At 47.7% G+C, this 19,990-nt stretch overlaps 1 protein-coding gene across 1 annotated transcript in view; it reads left to right on the top strand.

The window, feature by feature from the left end:
• Positions 1–19,990, top strand: part of LOC128052106 (liprin-alpha-1-like) — a 35,507-nt gene that overhangs the window by 1,360 nt on the left and 14,157 nt on the right. The window contains 14 exon segments of the mRNA XM_052644555.1: positions 424–588; positions 1,475–1,545; positions 2,240–2,342; positions 2,560–2,781; positions 4,687–4,833; positions 6,230–6,346; positions 7,562–7,645; positions 10,440–10,571; positions 12,167–12,229; positions 15,213–15,436; positions 17,231–17,315; positions 17,317–17,461; positions 18,352–18,491; positions 19,509–19,538. Of these exon segments, the coding sequence (XP_052500515.1) occupies positions 424–588; positions 1,475–1,545; positions 2,240–2,342; positions 2,560–2,781; positions 4,687–4,833; positions 6,230–6,346; positions 7,562–7,645; positions 10,440–10,571; positions 12,167–12,229; positions 15,213–15,436; positions 17,231–17,315; positions 17,317–17,461; positions 18,352–18,491; positions 19,509–19,538 (1,728 nt within the window).

The raw sequence follows: 19,990 nt of genomic DNA on the forward strand, positions 1-19,990 counted from the left end.
TGCCGGGCTCCGTGTTGCTGTCTTTAAACTCTGTCTGGTTTTCAAGTCAGTTTTCACATCTTCCCACTGAGCAGACCAGGGTGGATGAATTTGGGGTTCTCATACTTTGCTTCAAATTTATGATGAGAGCTAATATAATTTTAGTACATTTGAGGGGGGAGCTCTCTGAACTTACATTTTTGTCCATGCTACAGTTTGTGTGGGGTCTTAGTTCCCCGACCAGGGATTAAAACCCATGACCCCTGCAGAAGTGCGGAGTCTTAACTACTGGGCCACTGGGGAAGTCCACTCTAACTTTAGGCTGCACTGGCGGGATTCTGACTTGCCTTAGCATGTTTCCGGCTATAGCATGAGGCTGAGAGGAGTTATCGGCCCTGAATTCAAGCATGAAGTTGAAGGTGCTCCTTTGGCCCTGCCCTTCAGCTGCTGCTGGAGCACCTGGAGTGCCTGGTTTCCCAGTATGTACCATCCCTGCAGACGACGGCAGGCAAGTGGCAGGTGCAGTCCCCAGCTGGCATGACCAGCGAGCTGGAGGTGCTCAAGGCACTGAAGTCACTCTTTGAGCACCACAAGGCCCTGGACAAGAAGGTACCAGCCACCCGGCCATCCCGGATTTGTACACTTGCTGCCTTGTTAGGTGGATGATGCATGTATTTATGTAACTAGTTGACTTTTGAGCTACTTGAATTCTTATAAATACATTTTTTCTGTAAGAAGTCAGAGTTTTATATGGTTAAAGAGTGTTGCCTGCGTCCATGCTCAGTCATGTCCGAGTCTTTGCGACCCTGTGGACTGTAGCCCACCATCCTCCTCTCTTCCTGGGACTTCCCAGGCAAGAATACTGGAGTGGGGGGCCATCTTCTACTGCAGGGGATCTTCCCGACCCAAGGATCGAACCTGCCCTCTTGCATTGGCAGGTGGATTCTTTACCATTGATCCACCTGGGAAGCCCCCAGTTAAAAAGTATTAGTTGGTATAAATGTTTCCAGATTTATTATATTCTGTATATCAATTTGCAATTAAAAACTAGGTAATAGAATTATTTTAGGGTAACATTTTTTTCTCTCAAACTTAGAATTTAAAGCTGTTAATAAGCAGATTTTCTTGACGTTAAGATCAATGAGATACATTAAATGTATTCTGTTACAGTAGCCGTGTATTAGGGTGAGTATACAATGGCAACCCACTCCAATACTCCTGCCTGGAAAATCCCATGGGTGGAGGAGCCTGGTAGGCTGCAGTTCGTGGGGTCGCGAAGAGTCGGACACTGCTGAGCAACTTCACTTTCACTTTTCACTTTCATGCATTGGAGAAGGAGATGGCAAACCACTCCAGTGTTCTTGCCTGGAGAATCCCAGGGACAGGGGAGCCTGGTGGGCTGCCATCTATGGGGTCGCACAGAGTCGGACACAACTGAAATGACTTAGCAGCAGCAGCAGCAGCAGCATACACTAAGAAGTGCACTAACATATAGACACACATCAACACACGAGGAGCACTTGAAGGGTGTAGTTTGTTAGAAGAATTAGGTGCCACACATAAAGAGGTAAGTTTAGTCATCGTGTAATTTCAGTTAGTTCAGTTCAGTTCAGTCACTCAGTCGTGTCCAACTCTTTGCAGTCCCATGAATTGCAGCATGCCAGGCCTCCCTATGCATCACCAACTCCTGGAGTTCACTCAACCTCACGTCCATCGAGTCAGTGATGCCATCCAGCCATCTCATCCTCTGTTGTCCCCTTCTCCTCCTGCCCCCAATCCCTCCCAGCATCAGAGTCTTTTCCAATGAGTCAACTCTTCGCCTGAGGTGGCCAAAGTACTGGAGTTTCAGCTTTAGCATCATTCCCTCCAAAGAACACCCAGGGCTGATCTCCTTCAGAATGGACTGGTTGGATCTCCTTGCAGTCCAAGGGTTTGTCATTTGTATCCTTTCATTTTAAAAAAGTATGAAGGCTATAGTGGTGGACATCAGATGTTCTTTATCTTTCTGATTGAGGACCAGCCCACCTGGGTTATTTTAATGACTAGTAAACTAGACTTGTGGCTCAGAGCTGCAGGATCTCTTAAGTACCCCTTTGTCCAGTAGGAGACAAATTCTGACTCTAATCACCTGGTTCTAATCGGGATGGATAGCATCACCATGTATTTTCTTTTTATGCTGTATTCCCAGTTTTGAGTTGAGTTTTTCCAAATGGAATTTTGCTGTCTTATTTCTTTATTCTGATTCAATTTTTTGGTTTTTGCTGATGATTCTTAAAGAGAAGAATAACCCGAAAAAGATACTAACGGACGGGGTGCTTGATGTAACTCACAAGCAAGAAAACATGCCAAGCGCCAACGGAAAGGCACGTCCTCGGTCTCACTCTCTGGTTCTCGTCTTACTATCCAGTCTATGCGGGGCTGTTGAGACCTTTCACCAATGCACCATGTAGGTCGGAGTCGCAGTGAGGGTCGTGTGAGCTCCAGTGCGCAGAAGGCAGTTTTGACTTCACCGATTTCCCGGAAATGCTGCGTTCCCTCCCTCCCGAAACAAGGCTGTCTAAGGTTTCCTTTCCCCCTTAGAGAACCAGCGACGACTCTCTAAGCCGTGAGGAAGACCTGCCTCAGGTGATCGAGCTCCAGGAGATCATCAAGAAGAAGTCATGGGAGCAGAGCCAGATGAAGGACTGCTTGGCAGCCCTCTCTGCCCACGTAACAGAGCTGGAGAAGGACCTGGACATGGCCAGGAAGGACCTCCTCGAGTCCAAGGAAGTGAACATGAATCTACAGCGGGACATTCATGAAGTGAGTGACAGTGGATGTGTCTGTTGTCCTGAGGCGGAATGTGGGTCCCTTGTTCTCCCAGTGATCTCCGCCTTGGCATGGCTGCGTGAGCAAGAGCAGAGCACTGGCGAGACCGCGACTGGCTGCCTTCCTGCCTCTGGGTCGAGGTCTCTGGGGTAGAAGAGGCCTGGTCCAGGTGGGCCGTTGGCAGTGGACCAACGTGAGGGCAGTCCTAGCGCTGCGCTGCACCCTGGGTGTGGACTCCTCATTTCCACAAGTTCTAGGGGGCCTAGTGTGTTCCTTTTTTAAAAATTCATTCATCCACTCATTCATTTATTGGAGTATAGTTGCTTTACACTGCTGTGTCAATTTCTGCTGTACAGCAAAGTGAACCAATCATATATATACATATACGCATGTACCCCTGATTTTCAGGTTTCCTACCCATTAACTTCACCGCAGAGCACTGAGTCGAGTGCCCTGTGCTGTACAGTAGGTCCTCACTCGCTGTGGCCTTGATGCAGAGTATCAGTAGTGTGTATATGTGAGCCCCAGTCTCCCAGTTCATCCCCCTACCTGCCTGCTGAATGTATTCCCGAGGATGCTGAAATTTCCTTCTGATTCACTCAGGCGAGTCTGAACGTCTGTGGAGCCCGTTCTCTCGGAGAGATGGGAGCATGCTGCGTGGGCTCTGCTGAGGCAGCTTGCCTGGCCATCTTCTCTAGTTTTCTGAGGTTCCGCTCCTTGAAGGGATGTGTGACAGTGATACCGGCGGTCAGACAAGTCGAGTGGCGTTTGCTCACCCTCAGATCCTCAGGCCCGTGCTGTGTAACCATGCAGAATCAGGATGTTTCTGGCGGTCATGTCTGCGGGTGTCATGATTTAGGAGAAACTCCCTAACGGTCACTGTGAAAACAGAAGAGAGCTGGGGGCTCAGGCCTCCTCCTGTGAGCCTCGCCTCTCCTCTGTGCGCAGACAGACAGTGCCCACCCTGCCCCACACCCTCCCCCGTGAGGCCGTCTCAGAGAGCACCCCTCCAGCATGGGGGACAGGAGGTGTACTTGTTTAGTAGCTCCGTGTGAGTAATTCTGTGTGAGAACTCAAAACAGAAATATTTGCACATGTTTGTATAACCTGTTCACACTACTCTTTGGCAACAGGAGGAGATTAGGTGGCAGAGTTTAATACGTAGAGAATTCTGGAAAAAGCGTTTTTAAGACCTTTCACGTTTAATGTTAGGACAACATTGGTTACTTAGTGAGCACGGAGGGACCTGAAATGGATTTTGAGCTGGCGGACCGGAGTCACGCCAGCAGCAAGCTCTGCTCCTGGTTTGAGCGTTTCCTACATGTGGTGTAACTGCTTTAGAAGAACTAGGCTTGAGAAGGCTGCTCCCAGTTGTGTTACACTTTGACTTCTGTTTCCACTCATTAATATTCTTATTTAATTTTGAGGAAATTGCATGAGATTTTTCCAACTTTTATCCGAGGAAATGAGCCTCAGAGCTCACTGTTGGATCTGTTGAAGGTCCCTCCCTGTTCTGGGTCAAGCCCGCCTGTATGGTGTAGGAGACAGAGGTCCTCATTTCATGCCAGATACCTTCCCTCCGGGAATTCTTGCAATGACAGAGTAGTTTAGTGTACTTTTTGTTTGCTGTTTGGGTTTATTATGTAGAAAAGAAGCTTGGTAAATCGAGTGGCCAGACAGACGTTAAGACAGATGGGTGCCATCGTGGCAAATGTGACATTTGAGGTGCGTTTTTGCTCACATCTCAGAAAACTGCCATGTCTAGGACTTTAATTTTGAGGATGGTAATTTTATGTTTGATTTGAAACTTAGGATTTAGTCCCACTTTTTTACTCTTAAGTGTATCGGAGTATTCTATGATAATGACTTACCTTTTCTCCTCTGCAATGCCTGGTGTAGGCTATGGCCCAGAAGGAGGACATGGAGAAGAGAATCAGTACACTTGAGAAACGCTACCTCGCTGCACAGCGCGAAGCCATCTCTGTGCACAACCTCGATGATAAACTTCAAAATGAAATCGCAAATAAGGATTCTGTGCATCGACAAGTAATGGCTTTTCCTGAACTGTGTCTGACCTTTACAGTAGTGAATACTGAGGAAGGAAGGTAAAGACCTTTTTACGTGACTCCCATGTTGGAAACCAAGTCCCAATGGAAAGTTCTTAGGACCCTAAAATACTGCGTTCAAAAGTGTGGATGTACATCATGATAAATCAGCTGTACTGAAAGGAAATACATTTTTTAAAAATTGAGGGTGACTGCAACTTACAGGTTTGAATTATTTGGGATTTGGTTTAACCATTTTGTGGAATTCCACTCCTGACTCTTGTTTAACTTGACTTGAATCTGTTGGCTTGTTAGCATTTTTACTGAAAGAGCAGAGAGCAGCAGGGAACATCACAGCAGCTGGCTGCCTGTTGGGAACTGGGGTCACTGTGACAAAACGTAGGGTTAGAGCTCCAGTCTGATTAGGGTTTGTACTTCCTGTAGTTTGGTGAGCTTTACTTGCTTCTGTTCCTGTGTGGTCTCAGATAATCAGGACTTAACCAGGAAAACCAAATGTGGCTTCTCCAAAACAAAGTGAGTCAGTCTGGTGTGTGACAAAGTGTATCGCTGGCCCCACTACAAAAATAAAATACTAGAAAGCCATTGAAATTTATGATGTGGAATGCTAATTAAGAGCATTACGATATACAAAACAATGGCTGTAAAAGGCAGATCAGAAAAGACTACGTACCATATGCTGTTGTTTTCTGAGGGTTTTAAAGCATCTCTTATTGTTTATGTATATACATAGAGTAATATGCACACAGAAAAAATAAGAAAGCTGCTTAGAAATAAATGCTACCCTCTCAGGAACCCGAGCGTATAGATAATTTCATTTATTTTTCTTTTTCAAAAAAGAATCTGTCTAAAAGTTCTACACTGAAAGCTTTCAGAGTAAGAAGATCTGTTAAAAGAATAATCATGCATTTATAAATATTAGTTGACTGGCATTTTCCCAGGCACACTCTGATCAGGTCTGTATTTCAGAGGAGATGAAAGCCATATTTTGGCTTACAAGCCCATGGCCGTCTGCAGTCAGTAGGGTTCCCTTCAAATGATGATTCTGGTGATGTTTTAAGAAGGGTCAATACTGACCCTTAACTTGTCAATAAGAATGAATAAGCTTCTACAGAAACCTGATCTTCTTTAATATATAAGAACTTTTTTTTTTTTTAAGACTTCTTTGGAGACGTTTAGGAAAAGCAAATACTCTGGCAGGAAGGTGTTCTGCCCACTGAGACCAAGCCCAGGAACACTGAGAGAAAAATTACCATGATGCAGCTTCCGAAACAGAACTAACCCTGTAGACACATGCATTTCGGTTTTGTCTCAGCTTACTAAAAATGGCAGAGGCTACACCACTTGGCCCGTTTTGATGTTCTGCTCTCTCTTTGTAGAAGGAGGATAAAGACCGACGGTTGCAGGAGTGCCTGGAGCTGGCAGAGCAGAAGCTGCAGCAGATGGTGCTGGAAGTGGAGGCTGAGCTGGCTCAGTGGGTGGCTGCGCTCTCCAAGGTGCTGCTCTTGGTCCCCGGGGGGCGGGCGCGGAGAGGGCCTGTTCCCGTGCTGTCCCACCCTGCCCCTCCCCGCGCTGCTCAGTCCACGAAGGAGCGCGGATGCGGGGGTGGTGCTGCCCGTCTGAGATGGGAGCGCTCCCTGAGTGTCAGACAGTCCCCGCTCCCGTGTCATCCCTACGTTAATTTCCCTCCAGTTTAGTCCTGTGCTCTGTGTGTCCCCAGGATGCTTCAGCTCTGAGACACTGCTGCTCAGAGTTCAGTCAGCAACTCAAAGCCTAGCAGGATAAAGAACTAGAAAAATCCCATTCTCATTTAAGAGATGGCCAAAATAGCTCTATAATGAACACAGTTTTAAGTCTTTATTCATACATTGTCGACTAAGTCACAGTGGGGCACGGTGCAGACCCGGGGCCCCACTCCCAGCTTGCAGTCCCCGGGAGCCCACGGGTGAGAGGCCACGTCCAGGAGACGTGGTGCTGCTGGGGCCATGGTCCCCATAGCCAGCCAGCCACCCCCACCTTCTGGAGGGAAAGGTGTTGCCCCGCATTGCTGGTGGGCACTGGCTGGGCATGGAGAGGCGGGCCGGGCCTGTGCTGGCCCGGCTGTCGGAGCGTTGCCTGGAGCTCAGTGAGCGGCTGAGGGGCCGGCCGGTCTCCGGGGGCGGGTGGTGTCCGGTGCTCGCCAACCCTCCCCGAGCAGGGTCACTAACAGCCGCCAGGGGGCGCCCTTCTGCCTGTGATCTTCCCCTCAAGGGTTGGTTTCTTCTCTCCCCTGGCATCTTTGCTGTCTGTCCCAGGTCGGCCTTGTAGTCTGAACTTTTGTCTTCCGGAAGCTCTGCCACTAAGGAGGCTAAACTGTTCGAACTTACTTCGCAGCTTAGGAAGGAAGAACGTGTGCCCTCGTGTGTCCCGTGCTTGCCACTGCCTGCAGCCCGCGCTGGCTCGCTGAAGGCAGTCTGAGGAGGGGGCGCATCGGCCGCGGGTGTGAGGCCGGGGGCCAGGGGGAGCACGAGCCGGTCACCAGCACCCTCCATCACCCACGTGTCACACACGAAGCCGCGCTGGCTGCGTGAGCAGGCGTGCGGGTGTGCCCCCCGCGAACCCGGGGCCAGTGGTCCGCACAGAGCATGGCCCGCTTGCCGCCCCTGTGGTCACAGCCCGCGTGCCGTCAGGACAGGGTCGTTGCGAGCGGAGCTGATGCTGTTGGCCGACAGACAGGAGAGAGACACAGCAGCATCGAGGAGAGGGTGCGCCAGATAGAGGCCCAGCTGGAGCAGAAGAGCGAGGAGCTGCGTTGGGTGCCTGTGGGCCAGAGCCGCGGCTGGGCGGGGCCGGCGCTGCCTTTCTCCGCCGCTCCAGTCTCTGCCCTGGAGTGTGCATGTGTGGCCCTGTCTGCTGATCCAGGCACCCAGCCTCGGGAGCAGGGCCAGATGTGGTCACCCGTAGGTGGTTGTCAGGGGCCAGGGGGTCCCTACATTCAAGGAGGACGCTTGTTGCTTTGACTAGCCAGGCCAGGGAGCTGCTCAGGATACAGCTGGACCTTACCAGGGCCCCTGTACAAACCTGAGGGTGCCAGCCCGAGGCCCATGAAACTGAAGGCATGGTGCCCAGGTGTGGAGGTGCTTGCCTCAGACGTGGCACTGGCGTCCCACATGCCAAACTGCTGGTCCAGACGTGGTGTGTTTGTGTAGGATGGCTGCTCCTAGGCAGGACGAGAAACATAGTTGCGCTGCGACAGAAGGCGTGCCAGGAAAGGGCGATGGTGGAAGCTCTCATCGGAGAGCCCTGAGAGAGTTTTCCCGGAAGGGTTGGCCACACGGCGGTACAGACCATCCAGGAAATGCAGTGGGGATCCCAGGTCCAGCCTCAGGGGTCAGTACTGTCCCCACCATAGCTGTGTTCTTGGGCCTGGACTGCAGAGCCTCACATGCGTGCTCCCAGGGGGCTGTGGTTCTGACTCCCATCATGAGACCTCGGTGAGGCTCCCTCCCTGCTTAGGCAGAGAGCTCAATGTCTCCCGATCAGGGGTTCACTTCCTTACTTTCAGAACTGCTGCTCAGAGGCTGTTGAGATTGGGATGCTGTTTATGACTAAGCCAATTCAAAGTAAACTTTTGTTTTGCTTTAAAAATATTTGAATGCTGATGCCTTATTGGGGAAGCTGTGACAGGTTTTATTTCCTTGGGCTCAAAAATCACTGCAGATGGTGACTGCAGCCATGAGATTAAAAAATGCTTGCTCCTTGGAAAGCTACGACAAACCTAGACAGCCTATTGAAAAGTAGAGACATCGCTTTGCCTACAAAGGTCCATATAGTCAAAACTATTGTTTTTCCAGTAGTCACGTATGGATGTGAGAGCTGGACCATAAAGAAGGCTGAACACTGAAGAATCGATGCTTTTGAATTGCGTTGCTGGAGAAGACTCTTTTTTAGCAGAAAATAACCTGTCAACCCACTCCAGTACTCTTGCCTGGAAAATCCCATGGACAGAGGAGCCTGGTGGGCTGCCATCTGTGGGGTCACACAGAGTCAGACACGACTGAAGTGACTTAGCAGCAGCAGCACCAGCAACCTGTTTTTTAATTTTTTACAATGGAATATTTCAAACATGCACAAAAGTGGTTGGAGTAGTATAATAAATACCCATGACCAATCAATTAGCCTCAGCAATTTCTAACACAGGGCCAATCTCAAATATATCATTCTTTTGTCTTCTCTCCATTTTTTTATACAGTAGGTCCTAAAACAGCTTTTTAAACCATGAAATTGATGCTCGTTTTATAAAACACAGACTTTCCAACTTTGTTATTACATTTAAAAATTGCTTGAGGTAATTATTTCCAATTTTTCAATATGAATTTTCATATTGGAAAAGACCCTGATGCTGGGAAAGATTGAAGGTAGGAAGAGAATGGATGACAGAGGATGAGACAGTTGGATGGCAGTTCTGGGAGTTGGTGATGGGCAGGGAAGCCTGGCATGCTGCAGTCCATGGGGTCGCACAGTCAAACATGACTGAGCAACTGAACTGAACTGAATATGAATTATCATTGGAAGAAAAGCTATGACCAACCTAGACAGCATATTAAAAAGCAGAGATATTACTTTGCCATCAAAGGAACACCTAGTTAAAGCTATGATTTTCCCAGTAGTCATGTATGGATGTGAGAGTTGGACCGTAAAGAAGGCTGAGCACCAAAGAATCGATGCTTTTGAACTGAGGTGTTGGAGAAGACTCTTGAGAGTCCACTGGACTGCAAGGAGATCAAACCAATCAATCCTAAAGGAAATCAGTCCTGATTGGAGGGACTGATGCTGAGGCTGAAGCTTCAATACTTTGGCCACCTGATGCGAAGAACTGACTCATTGGAAAAGACCCTGATCCTGGGAAAGATTGAAGACAGGGGAAGAAGGTGCAGTAGAGGACGAGATGGTTGGATGTCATCACTGACTCGATGGACATGAGTTTGAGCAACTTCTGGGAGATAGTGAAGGACAGGGAAGCCTGGCGTGCTACAGTCCATGGGGTCACAAAGAGTCAGACACGACTGAGTAACTGAACAAGAGCAATCATTACAAAGAATTCAAGTGATGTTTCATGTAAAGAAAAATATGTGAAAGTCTATCTCCACTGGCTTTTTTTCCAAAATGAATTTTCTCACTTTTTGCTTTATAAATTGAATTCATTTTACACCCTTAATCCAGAATCAAGCTCCTGTTTATATATTGGGAAATTCTTCCACCAACATGTGTGTAAGCCAATCCCCTTTCAAGTGTACTTGTTTCTGAGTGTAAATCTGCTTGCTTCTCGAGCCCCTTCGACAGGAAATGGCTGGTAACACTAAGGTCCCCCAGGTGCTCTGTCAAAGAGAAGTGTTGGGAGTGACCTTTGACCAGTGAAGTCCCTGCCTCCCTCTGCACCTGCCCGTCTGCTCTGGGGATGCTCAAGAGCCCACCAGAGGTGGCCGTGGGAGGGGACCGCCTTGGGAACCAGGGTGCAGGCCGCTCATGTCGCGGCTCCCTGGTGCTTTTAAAAGAACGACGACTATACTTGCTCTTGAAGTTTATGAGTTTTCGTTTTTCCTGTTTTAGGCAAGGCAAAGAGAAAAAATGAATGAAGAACACAATGAACACTCATCAGATACCGTGGATAAGCTTCTGTCTGAATCAAATGAGAGGCTTCAGCTTCGTCTGAAGGAGAGAATGGCTGCTCTGGAGGATAAGGTGAGCCAGCTTCATGGCCCCTTTACAAGAGGCGCATCTGGCCTGGCCTGGCTCAGCCCAGTCTGTGTGTGGGGGAAATCTCCAGGACAGGAGTTAGAAAACTCCCATAGTGGGCCCCAGAGTGAATGTCTTTACTGGTTAGAGTAGCAGCATTTCATGCTAGTCAATAAGCTTGACAGCATCCACAGGCAGTGTGTAAAGGAACAGACATAGATGTGTGCCCGCAGCCCTTACAGAAAGCATCAGTGAGGTGGAATCACCAGTGGCCCCGATGTCACCAGCCGCCGTGCTAGAACATTCTTCTAGGTCCATCCTCACCCCTTCGTTTCTTTCTTGGAAGTTTATTTCTGGGGCTTTGCTGGCAGCCCAGTGGCTGGGAGCCTGCCTTGCAAGGTCAGGGACGCAGGTTCGATCCCTGGTTGGTGAGCTAAGATCCCACATGCCATGCGGCAATCACATCAAAGGAATTGCGCATGATGCAGCTAAGGCCCGATGCAGCCAAATCAATAAGTTTAGTTCAGGATCTTTTATATAATGTGATAGAAAAGATTGAAGCAAGTAAAAGCAAGCATTCTCATATTCCAACTCTAGCCTTCTCTCTTTTTATTTGCTTTGGGAAATGTCTGAGAACCTCTATCAGAGCAGCTCAGTGGGCAACAGTCTGGTTCAGGTTCAGTGAAAACCTGTCCCAGCTGCACCAGTGCCCTAAAGACGAGGCCCAGAACCTTCGCTGAGGTCAGCGCTTGGGCGATGCTTGTCTGAGAGAGACCCATGGTCACTACAAGTTCTGTGGCACATTTTTCCCCCACAAAACCCAAGATGACACCCACACCTCACTAGAGACCTCACTTCACCCGGACCTGTGGGCTGGCCCTGAGGTGGGGATAGTTTTGTCTCAGGTTTGAATTTTGCATGTGAAACCTGTGCCAGTTTCCTGAGTGACCACTGAACTGCAAAAGCTGAAAGCAAGTATAAAGCAGTTTCGCTTACCCCAGGGACCTGGCCTCCTTGGATCTAGAAGATCAGTCGGGGAAGGAGGAGTTTTTCTGTGTACAAGTTAGTGTTAAAAGTTTTCATCTGGCTTGGTGCTGACACTTCACTCTGGGCTCGAGGTCCGCCCCTCATCCCGAGGTGCTTTTGTTATGCCCGGAGTCCGAGTCCCCAAAACAGAGAATAAGACGTCCACAGCAATGCAAAAGCATAAAGGGGTTTATTACTAGCTCGAGCCAGGACCCAGGTTTCATCCAGCACAGTGGAATCCGACAAGGGCCCCGAGTTCTGAATCACATATACGTTTATACAGACGGTTCTTTGTTTCTGTAACAGCATAGCTGATTGCTTAAACCGTACGTGCACGCGGGACTTTTAAACCTCGCATCCCTGTCTGGATTGGCTCAGGTCTGGTGCGGGCGGGGGCCTACGGGGATTTTTCTGATTGGTCTGGCTACACTGCCTGCGGGCCTGCCCCTTAGTGCCTGTCCTGGCTTCAGTTTGGTCCTAACACTTTATGCTTTCAGACAGGAGAGTAGCCATTCTGCAGTCCACGCAACGTCTGTTAAGAATTGACTCTAAAGCACTGTGTGTATCTTTTTCAGAATTCTCTCCTATGGGAAGTTGAAAATGCAAAAAAGCATTTAGAAGAAATGCAAAACAACAAGGTCCTTAAATCTCTAAATCCTTTAGAAATTTGTTAAGAGCTGAACTGAGCTGGGTTCATTGTTACAGTTACTACAGATGCTTAGTGGAAGTGGAGTTGCATTTTCCTTATGGCTAGTCCACTGATTTAACCTGTATGGCATTTCTGGTTTTGAACATTGAATGTGATTTGCATTATAGGTGGATTTAGAGTGTGTGGCCGTTGTGTGTGGTTCAGAATTCTGAGTAGTCCTTTCTGGGTTCACCCGAAAGCTGAGACAAAGCATGAGCCTTTTCATGTGGACAGTGCTGTCCGTCACAAAGATAATACAAGCCACATACACAGTCTAAAATTTCCTAAAAATGAACGGGCTGCTTTACATGCTTTTTTCACTGCCAGTCTTGAAATCTGTGTGATTTCCACATCAAGCTTTGCACCGGCCTGCGTCACATCCTCAGTGGCTGCACAAGGCGAGTGACTGCCGTGGCCGACAGCACAGAGCTGCCAGGTTGAGTCGAGTGACTCGGAAACTTGGCCTGTTTGAATTGTTTTACCCCGTGAGGAAGTGAAGTGGGGTGTAGAGGAATGAATGTGAGCAATGCCCAGCAATGAAAGTGAGGTCCATGGAGACAGTTTAAAGCGATGAGAAGAGTGAGGGCAATAGACTGAGTCCTGTGCCCCGCCACCCGAACCCCGACCCCAAGTCCAGCTTCTCTCTTCAGACTTCATTGTCGTCAATGGCTTGCCATGTTTCCTCCAGAAGCTTTTCTACAGCTGAGATGTAACTTCTTATTCATTATGGTTTATAAGGGTTAGTATTGTTCTGAGTGTTTATATTTGCTATGGAACACTTAGAGTACAGTTTCTCAGAATTAAAATGTTCAAAAATGTGTGATTTTAAGGCAAGAGAATGGAGAGGACGTGCTGATCGGGCTGATGGGGGTGAACCCATAGGCAGCTTGTTTGCTGGAGCAGAGCAGCAATGATGGCAGGTGGTCCTGGAGCCAGGAAAAGGGGTGGCCCAGCCCTGCGGAGGGGTTGTGACGAAGACAGAAAGTGAGGGTACTGGCCACGGGGGACAGGGAGTCAGCAAGACAGCACCTCGAGGCTGCCCCTCGGTTGCTTTGAGGTCATGTCTGGGAAAACAAGGCAGGACCTGGGTGAGAGTGGGGCAGGGGGGAGATTTGCGGAGAGGAGGATGTGAGGTGTGAGAGCGGGAGGGCAGCACGGGGCCCAGCAGGCACTCTCCCATGTGTCTCAGATGACAGAGCCACCCTTGCGGTGTGAGGGGCCATCCCCATAACAGCCCGAGGGTCTGTGCCCTGAGAGGAGAGCCACGGGAGGCTGGCCCTCCCGTCCCCTGGCTGCCCCTGCTCACTCCTGTCTGTGTGTGTTCAGACCAGCCTGCAAAACGGAGGGCTGGGAATCCCCGAGGACGGCGCTCCTCGGCTGCCGGGAGCCAGCATGAGGAATTCCACCTGTGACAAGGTCATGCGGCAGAGCTCTGATGGCAAGGCTAATCAGACCTCAGGTTTTCCCCCTGGAATTTCCTGAGCATCCACCCCCCAAAAAATAAGAATCTGCTTGCTTTTCCACTCTTCTGACATTCTCTGGAAAAAGTCAATTCAGGGCTTTAGTCTTCTGCATTTGAAAGAGTGTTTCAATCCAAAAACCCCTCTGATGGCTTTCTAGCCTGCCTGCAGGACTCGTGCAGCTGCGCATGTGATTGTTTGAGGCCTCCTGACCGCAGGAGGCACGGGAAGCTTAAAACATCCTAGGAATGTAGGGGCTTCCGAAGAGTCAAAATCATTAGAATAGGATTGATTAAAGGTTTCATTTGTTGAGCCAATACTTGCTGCCAAATTTTCATATCCTTTATTTTTAGATATAGTTGGTATATAGAAAAACAAGTAGTAGACCTGGTATTAGCAACATTAGATTTAACCCACTGCACCTTTGTTCTATAGAGATGTAACTTTAGTGCTTTAAGGAGATGCAGATTAAAGAAAAACACTTCGGGGGAAATGAAATTAACATTCATTAAGGAAGAGAGCCAAAAAGTGTTAACAAGCCTCTTGGCCAGAAGATAATGTAAATCACCTGAGACCTTTTGTATACAAAAAGATATACAGAAAGAGTCTGGGCTGCTAAGGCTACATAATTTTGTATTACCCATTGATCTCTATGTATAATCAAAAGTATAAAAGGCCTTGAAGGACAATAGAAGGAGAGCCAGTCGCTGGACTGGTTTCCCCCGTGTCTCCTCTTTACTCTAATTTCAGGCTGAATTCCCATCTGGGAGGCTCACTATGTCTACTTACTTGTCCCGGCTTTTAAGATCCGTAAGAGAGAGAGCCCAAGGCGGGGCACTGTCCGATATTCAAAGGGGCGCCAGCGGCCTAACGTAGATGGTTCAAGCTCCTTGTCTGGAACTTTATTGGTTTTCCATGTAACCCAAGTTAATCAGCCTCTTCTCTCCACTTAATTTTCCTACTATACTATTTCTTCCTAATCTAATCTTATATTAATAAATAAATAAGTCTTTCCTTGCCGACTCGGTCTGCCCTTCGAATTCCCTGGATCCACCGGGGCTGGACCCCAGCACTTGGCGAACTAGTACCAGTGATGACCGGCGGTGTGGACCCAGCGGCTGTGGAGCTGAAGGATTTTTTTATTTCTAATTTTCCTTCAGCCTGGCTGATGGAAGCATGGATGTATTTTTGTAATTTTCGGTTTTTGTCTCTGACTCCATCAGCCCACCCTTGTGAATAACCTCATAGGATTGCCTTCCGTCCACGCTGAGACCTGAATGTCACCAGGCCATCTAGGAACTGGATTCTCCTCCTGCCCGTTTCTTCAGTACTGCTCGCTTAAGAGATGGCAGTGTCTCATAAGCAGGGCCCATTTGTCCAAAGTCAGGGCTTCCATGTAAAATTGTGTTCAGTTCCTGATAGACTTGAGCTGTCCGGAATGTTGCTGACGAGACGTGGTCCTCTCGTGCCCAGGTGCAGCCCCTGAAAGATCAGGACCGGGAGCGCGGGCAGCAAGCCAGCGTGCTGGCCAACGTGGCCCAGGTGTTCGAGAATGACGAGGGCGTGTCTGATGGCAAGGGCGATGGGGTCACCCTCTTCAGCGCACCCGCTCTGCTGTCGCCCAGCGGGCAGGCCGATGCCAAGACTCCGGCCGGGAGGATTCAGGAGCAGCTGGACAAGATCAATGGAGAGATCTGGTGGGTGCACCTGAGCCCAGCTCCCCGGAGACTCGGCTTCTCTGAGGAGCTGTCTTCTGCTTAGAGAAGTCTGAGTGTTCCGTAGTAAGGAAACTGACTTCAGGTCTGCTTCAAGAATTTTCAGTTCTGAGATTGCCCTTGATTATAGAGCTCAGTCAGCCAGGGTGTTCTGTCCACAGTGTGGTGTCAGCACTCTGTGGGGGGCCGTTGTGGGGTGTCCCCCCTTCAGCTCTGGGCCCCAAGGTGGGTGAGGTGCCGAGGCAGTGTCCCCTGTGGCCCGTGCACCCTCCAGCACTGAGGGTTCACCTTCGTGTGTCCCTCGGAGCCTTCCAGGTTCTGGTGAAAAGCCACCTGGAACAGAAAAGCTGGGGTTCTGGGGTTGGCAAATTCCCACTCAGATCTGCATTTTCCTTTTTAACTTAATACATTGTGAAGTTTGGCTTGTTGTAAGACAGTAATCCGAGGACATGTGTTTGAGTTTTTCTCATCTCATCAGTATATTTAAAATGTTTTCTTTAGACCCAGTCTTGGCAGTTATAACAGTTTACAAAACAGGATAGAACCCAAAGGCCCGCCTCGTGGTGAGCAGGGGGCCCTGGGTCTGGGTGCAGCTGGGTGGCTGGGGGCCCCAAGGCCTACCTGGTGCCACACCAGCACAGCTATGCCTCCTGTCCTGAGTCCACGTTCAGAGTGGCCGCAGGCTGGTGACCCTGCACAGGACCTGGCAGAACTGCTGCTCAGATTGTTCTCATCCTGTCACCCCTGGCCGAGGTGCCCATTCCTGCCGGTTGAGTGCGGGGGGCTCGGGGAAAAGGCAGGGGTAAATGGCACAACCAGCAAACACAGATGGTGCCGCTTGCACTTTTGATGCTGAGACAGACTGCTTTGTGGGCCGTGTTTGAGCACAGACAAGCTCAGAAAGATTGTCTTTCCTCATCCCCGTAGGAAATTTAGAACAGTTACATATTAATTTTATTTTTACAGCAAGTTGTCAGGTAAAAGTGATTTTTCCTTATGCAACAAGTTGACTTGATGTAAATGGTAAATTCTGTCCATCAACTTGTCAACAGTGAAAAACTTTCAAGATGTATAAGTAGAAGTGAAACTGGAGCGTTTACTACCTGTAAGGATCTTGTCTTTTAATTCGAAAATCATTTTATTTGCATAATCTTGTATTTAATCTGTATATAAAATCATCCATGACACAGTAGGGGAGAAGAGCAGTAACTGTGACTTCTAGGTTAATGCAGCACATTGACATGAATCCAGAAACTCACACAAAGCTGGTGGAGAACTTCATCAAGTGATGCATTTGTACATATATAAGCTTAAAAAAAAAATGAAAAGTGCAACTCAGCACTTCATCTGGTCTAGAGACTTGTGTTTAGAAACTCCAGCTTGCTCGTGAATCGCTGTTTTGGTTATACGGAGTTCCGGATTCCCAGTGGAAAAGATCTGAGGCACTGACGTCATCTCTGCCCTGAGAGCAGGGCAGGTAAAGGTGGTCAGCTTCAGGTATCTCCTCACAGGAGAGTCACCACCCAGGCCCCATCAGAATGTTAAATAAGTCAAATCAAACGTGAAGGATCAGGGGCCACTTTGTAAGACTCAATGATAAGTTATTCTAAGTTTGAGAATATTCAAAAGAGGGAAAGCTGAACCTTTTTGCTCAGATGTTAATTGAGCAACTCTTCCTGGAATTTGCTAATCGTGACACAGAATGCAAGCCTAAATTTGTTGTCCAGACACGTTCCTCTGCTGACAAAGGCAGGTGATGATTTTATTCTATTTTAGGTTGATCCAAGAAAAGAAGGAGAACACGGATCAGTGGGCTGAGAGGACTGAGAGCAGGGTGGGCAGGAGGAGCTTAAGCAACCTTCGGGTGCTTTAAATCCTTGAACTCCCTCAACCTGAATCCCGCCTCCTCGCATGCCGGCTCCTGCCCGCCCAGCAGAGGGTGCTCCAAGCCCCGAATGAGGCGGCACAGCCCTGCGCGGGAAGTAGACAAGCTGGGCTTCATGACTGGTACGTGTCTGCCTCCTCCCTGCCGCGCCCTCCCCGAGCACACTGGTTTTCTTTTGTTTGTTGGTTTTTTCTTTTTACCCAGAAGAAAATCAGGTACATTTGCTATGCTCATAGGTCTAAGATTTTTAAAACTGCCTAGTCTTTAATGGGGCTTCCCTAGTGCCTTAGACGGTAAAGCGTCTGTCTGCAATGCAGGAGACCCGGGTTCGATCCCTGGGTTGGGAAGATCCCCTGGAGAAGGAAATGGCAGCCCACTCCAGTATTCTTGCCTGGAAAATCCCATGGACCGCGGAGCCTGGTAGGCCACTGTCCATGGGGTCGCAAAGAGTCGGACGTGACTGAGCGAAATCATTCCATAATTGCACAGCGACAAATTAGTCTTGATATTTGGACCCCTGGCTTAGGAATCTAAACTGGTCTGCTCGCTAATGGGCCTGGCCGTGTGCTCAGGCCAGCTCTGCATGTGAAACCGGATTAAAAGCCCGGTGCCCCAGGGCCCCAGTGAAGAAGTCGGGCTTCCTCACTCTTCCGAGTCTGAAAACGAGATGACGACCTAGGGCTTTTGGTGACAGAGTGTGCGGCTCTAAAGCACATGTTCCAGCTTTCTTCCATGTTTAGCTTAGGTTTTGTGAGTGCATTGCTGTTTACCCCATGAAATCATGTTTACAACACTCTGCTTTGTAACTGCACTTGTATTATCACTTTTTTTGGTTACCACCCGTTTCATGTTAGCTGCATTGTTAGTCGGCATATAATTAAATTGACTGTGAATCATTTAGCGGCATGTGAAGTGGTAACTAGTCCATTTTGTGGTCTTTTGAGACACTGTTTTTATAATTTGCATCGTTGGCTAATTAGTTATTTAAAATTCTTTGACGATTTCTCTGTAGTTTCACGACTGATTTCTTTCGGAGTGTTTGTAAAAGAGCAGTCTGTGTATTTTGTCCTGCTGTTGGAGTTCTCTGACGGTGTGTCTGCTTTCAGCATTGGTTTTGATTTCCTGGCTCATCCTGTTGTCTGCTTAGTGGTTGTCAGTCCAGACCCCAGCTTCCCACCACTGCCCCGCCTTGCCCCCGAGGCTGTAGTTTACTCATCCATCTCCCCTTCCCCGTCCTCCCACTTGCTCTGGTCATAGCAATGCTGTGGTCCACAGCAGGTGTCCCCTTAGTCGGGTTTGTGCTTTGTCTTCATGTCTCATCAAATGGTGTTTTTCCCCCATAGCAGTAAGTTTGAATTAGCATATCACTATGCAGTTACAAGCATAATATAGATGGATCCTAAACCACATATCATGTGTAATTAATAAATGAGATTATCCTTACTTAAATGATCTTCTTAAGTGTAGAATTAATGGACTTTTGACACAATATCCTTTCTGTGTTGGTGCTTGTTTTTAAGACTATAAATCTCATCAGCTTTTGCACAGTTAATGTCTCTACTAGACTCTTTAAAAAAGCATCTTCTATGGTTAATAAAATGTAAAGACTGCACCTGCTATTATGCTAGCTTTCATTCTTACATATTTTCACAGGGAACCTGGTTTAATAAATTTACTTTGAGAAGTTTTAAATCAAATTCTAGGTAAGCATTTTATGTTAATGTCCAGTAGGTGGTTTGATTTGTTCAGTGTTCAAATAGGTATTATGGTAACTTCCTCATCAGTTAAATTACTATTTTAAAGTATAACATGTTTTTTACGAAGAGAAACTAACTTATAGAGAAGTTTGGCTGAGAATAGACAACTGTTAAGGGCCTTTTTTAAAGTACAGAATGCTGTGCTTTAATAAATTGTGATGTTGTGATAGAATTGTATCTTCCTGAGTAATAATTTGTAGTGTTTCTCTAGTAAATCTTGAATAGCTTATTTAATTTCTGTGGTCAAAAAAAATGTTCTGTTTCCAGTTACATGTTCTCTAAATCTTCATCTCACTTATATGTTTGCCATCATTTTTGCTATACTGTATTTGTCTATACTGATTCTTGAATTTTTAGCTTCAAAGTCTCAATAAATCTGGTTTCTCTTCATTTCTTTGCATGCATCTATCAGCCTAGTGATTTAAGGAAGCATTGTCAAAAGGTAAACTATTTAGTAATTTAGCATGCCTTTGTTTCTCTGTGAAGTAGTAGAGAGTCCTTATCATTTTACATGAATGAACACTGTGTGGTTATGTACTGGTGAATAATTGACATTTTAATGGAAGCAATGAAACTTACCCACCACTTAAACTATGCGGATGGTTCTGTTGGAAATAGGTCATTTGTTGGGACAATTGTAACAGTTTGCCTATCTCCCACTTGTTTGTCTTCTAATCATCTCATGCTTATTTATAATAGACATAGTATTATTTATTATTTTAAAATTTTTCTTTACTGATTTTTTTGGCTGTGCTGCACAGCTTATGGGATCTTAGTTCTCCAACCAAGGATCAGACCAGTGTCCTGGCAGTGAAAGTGCCAAGTCCTAACGTCTGGACCACCATGGAATTTCTACTTAGTGTTTTTTTTTAAAACAAATGACTGAATCAGAGC

The sequence above is a fragment of the Budorcas taxicolor genome, chromosome 8, assembly GCF_023091745.1.
Source record: "Budorcas taxicolor isolate Tak-1 chromosome 8, Takin1.1, whole genome shotgun sequence".
In the NCBI taxonomy this organism is placed as follows: Eukaryota; Metazoa; Chordata; class Mammalia; order Artiodactyla; family Bovidae; genus Budorcas; species Budorcas taxicolor.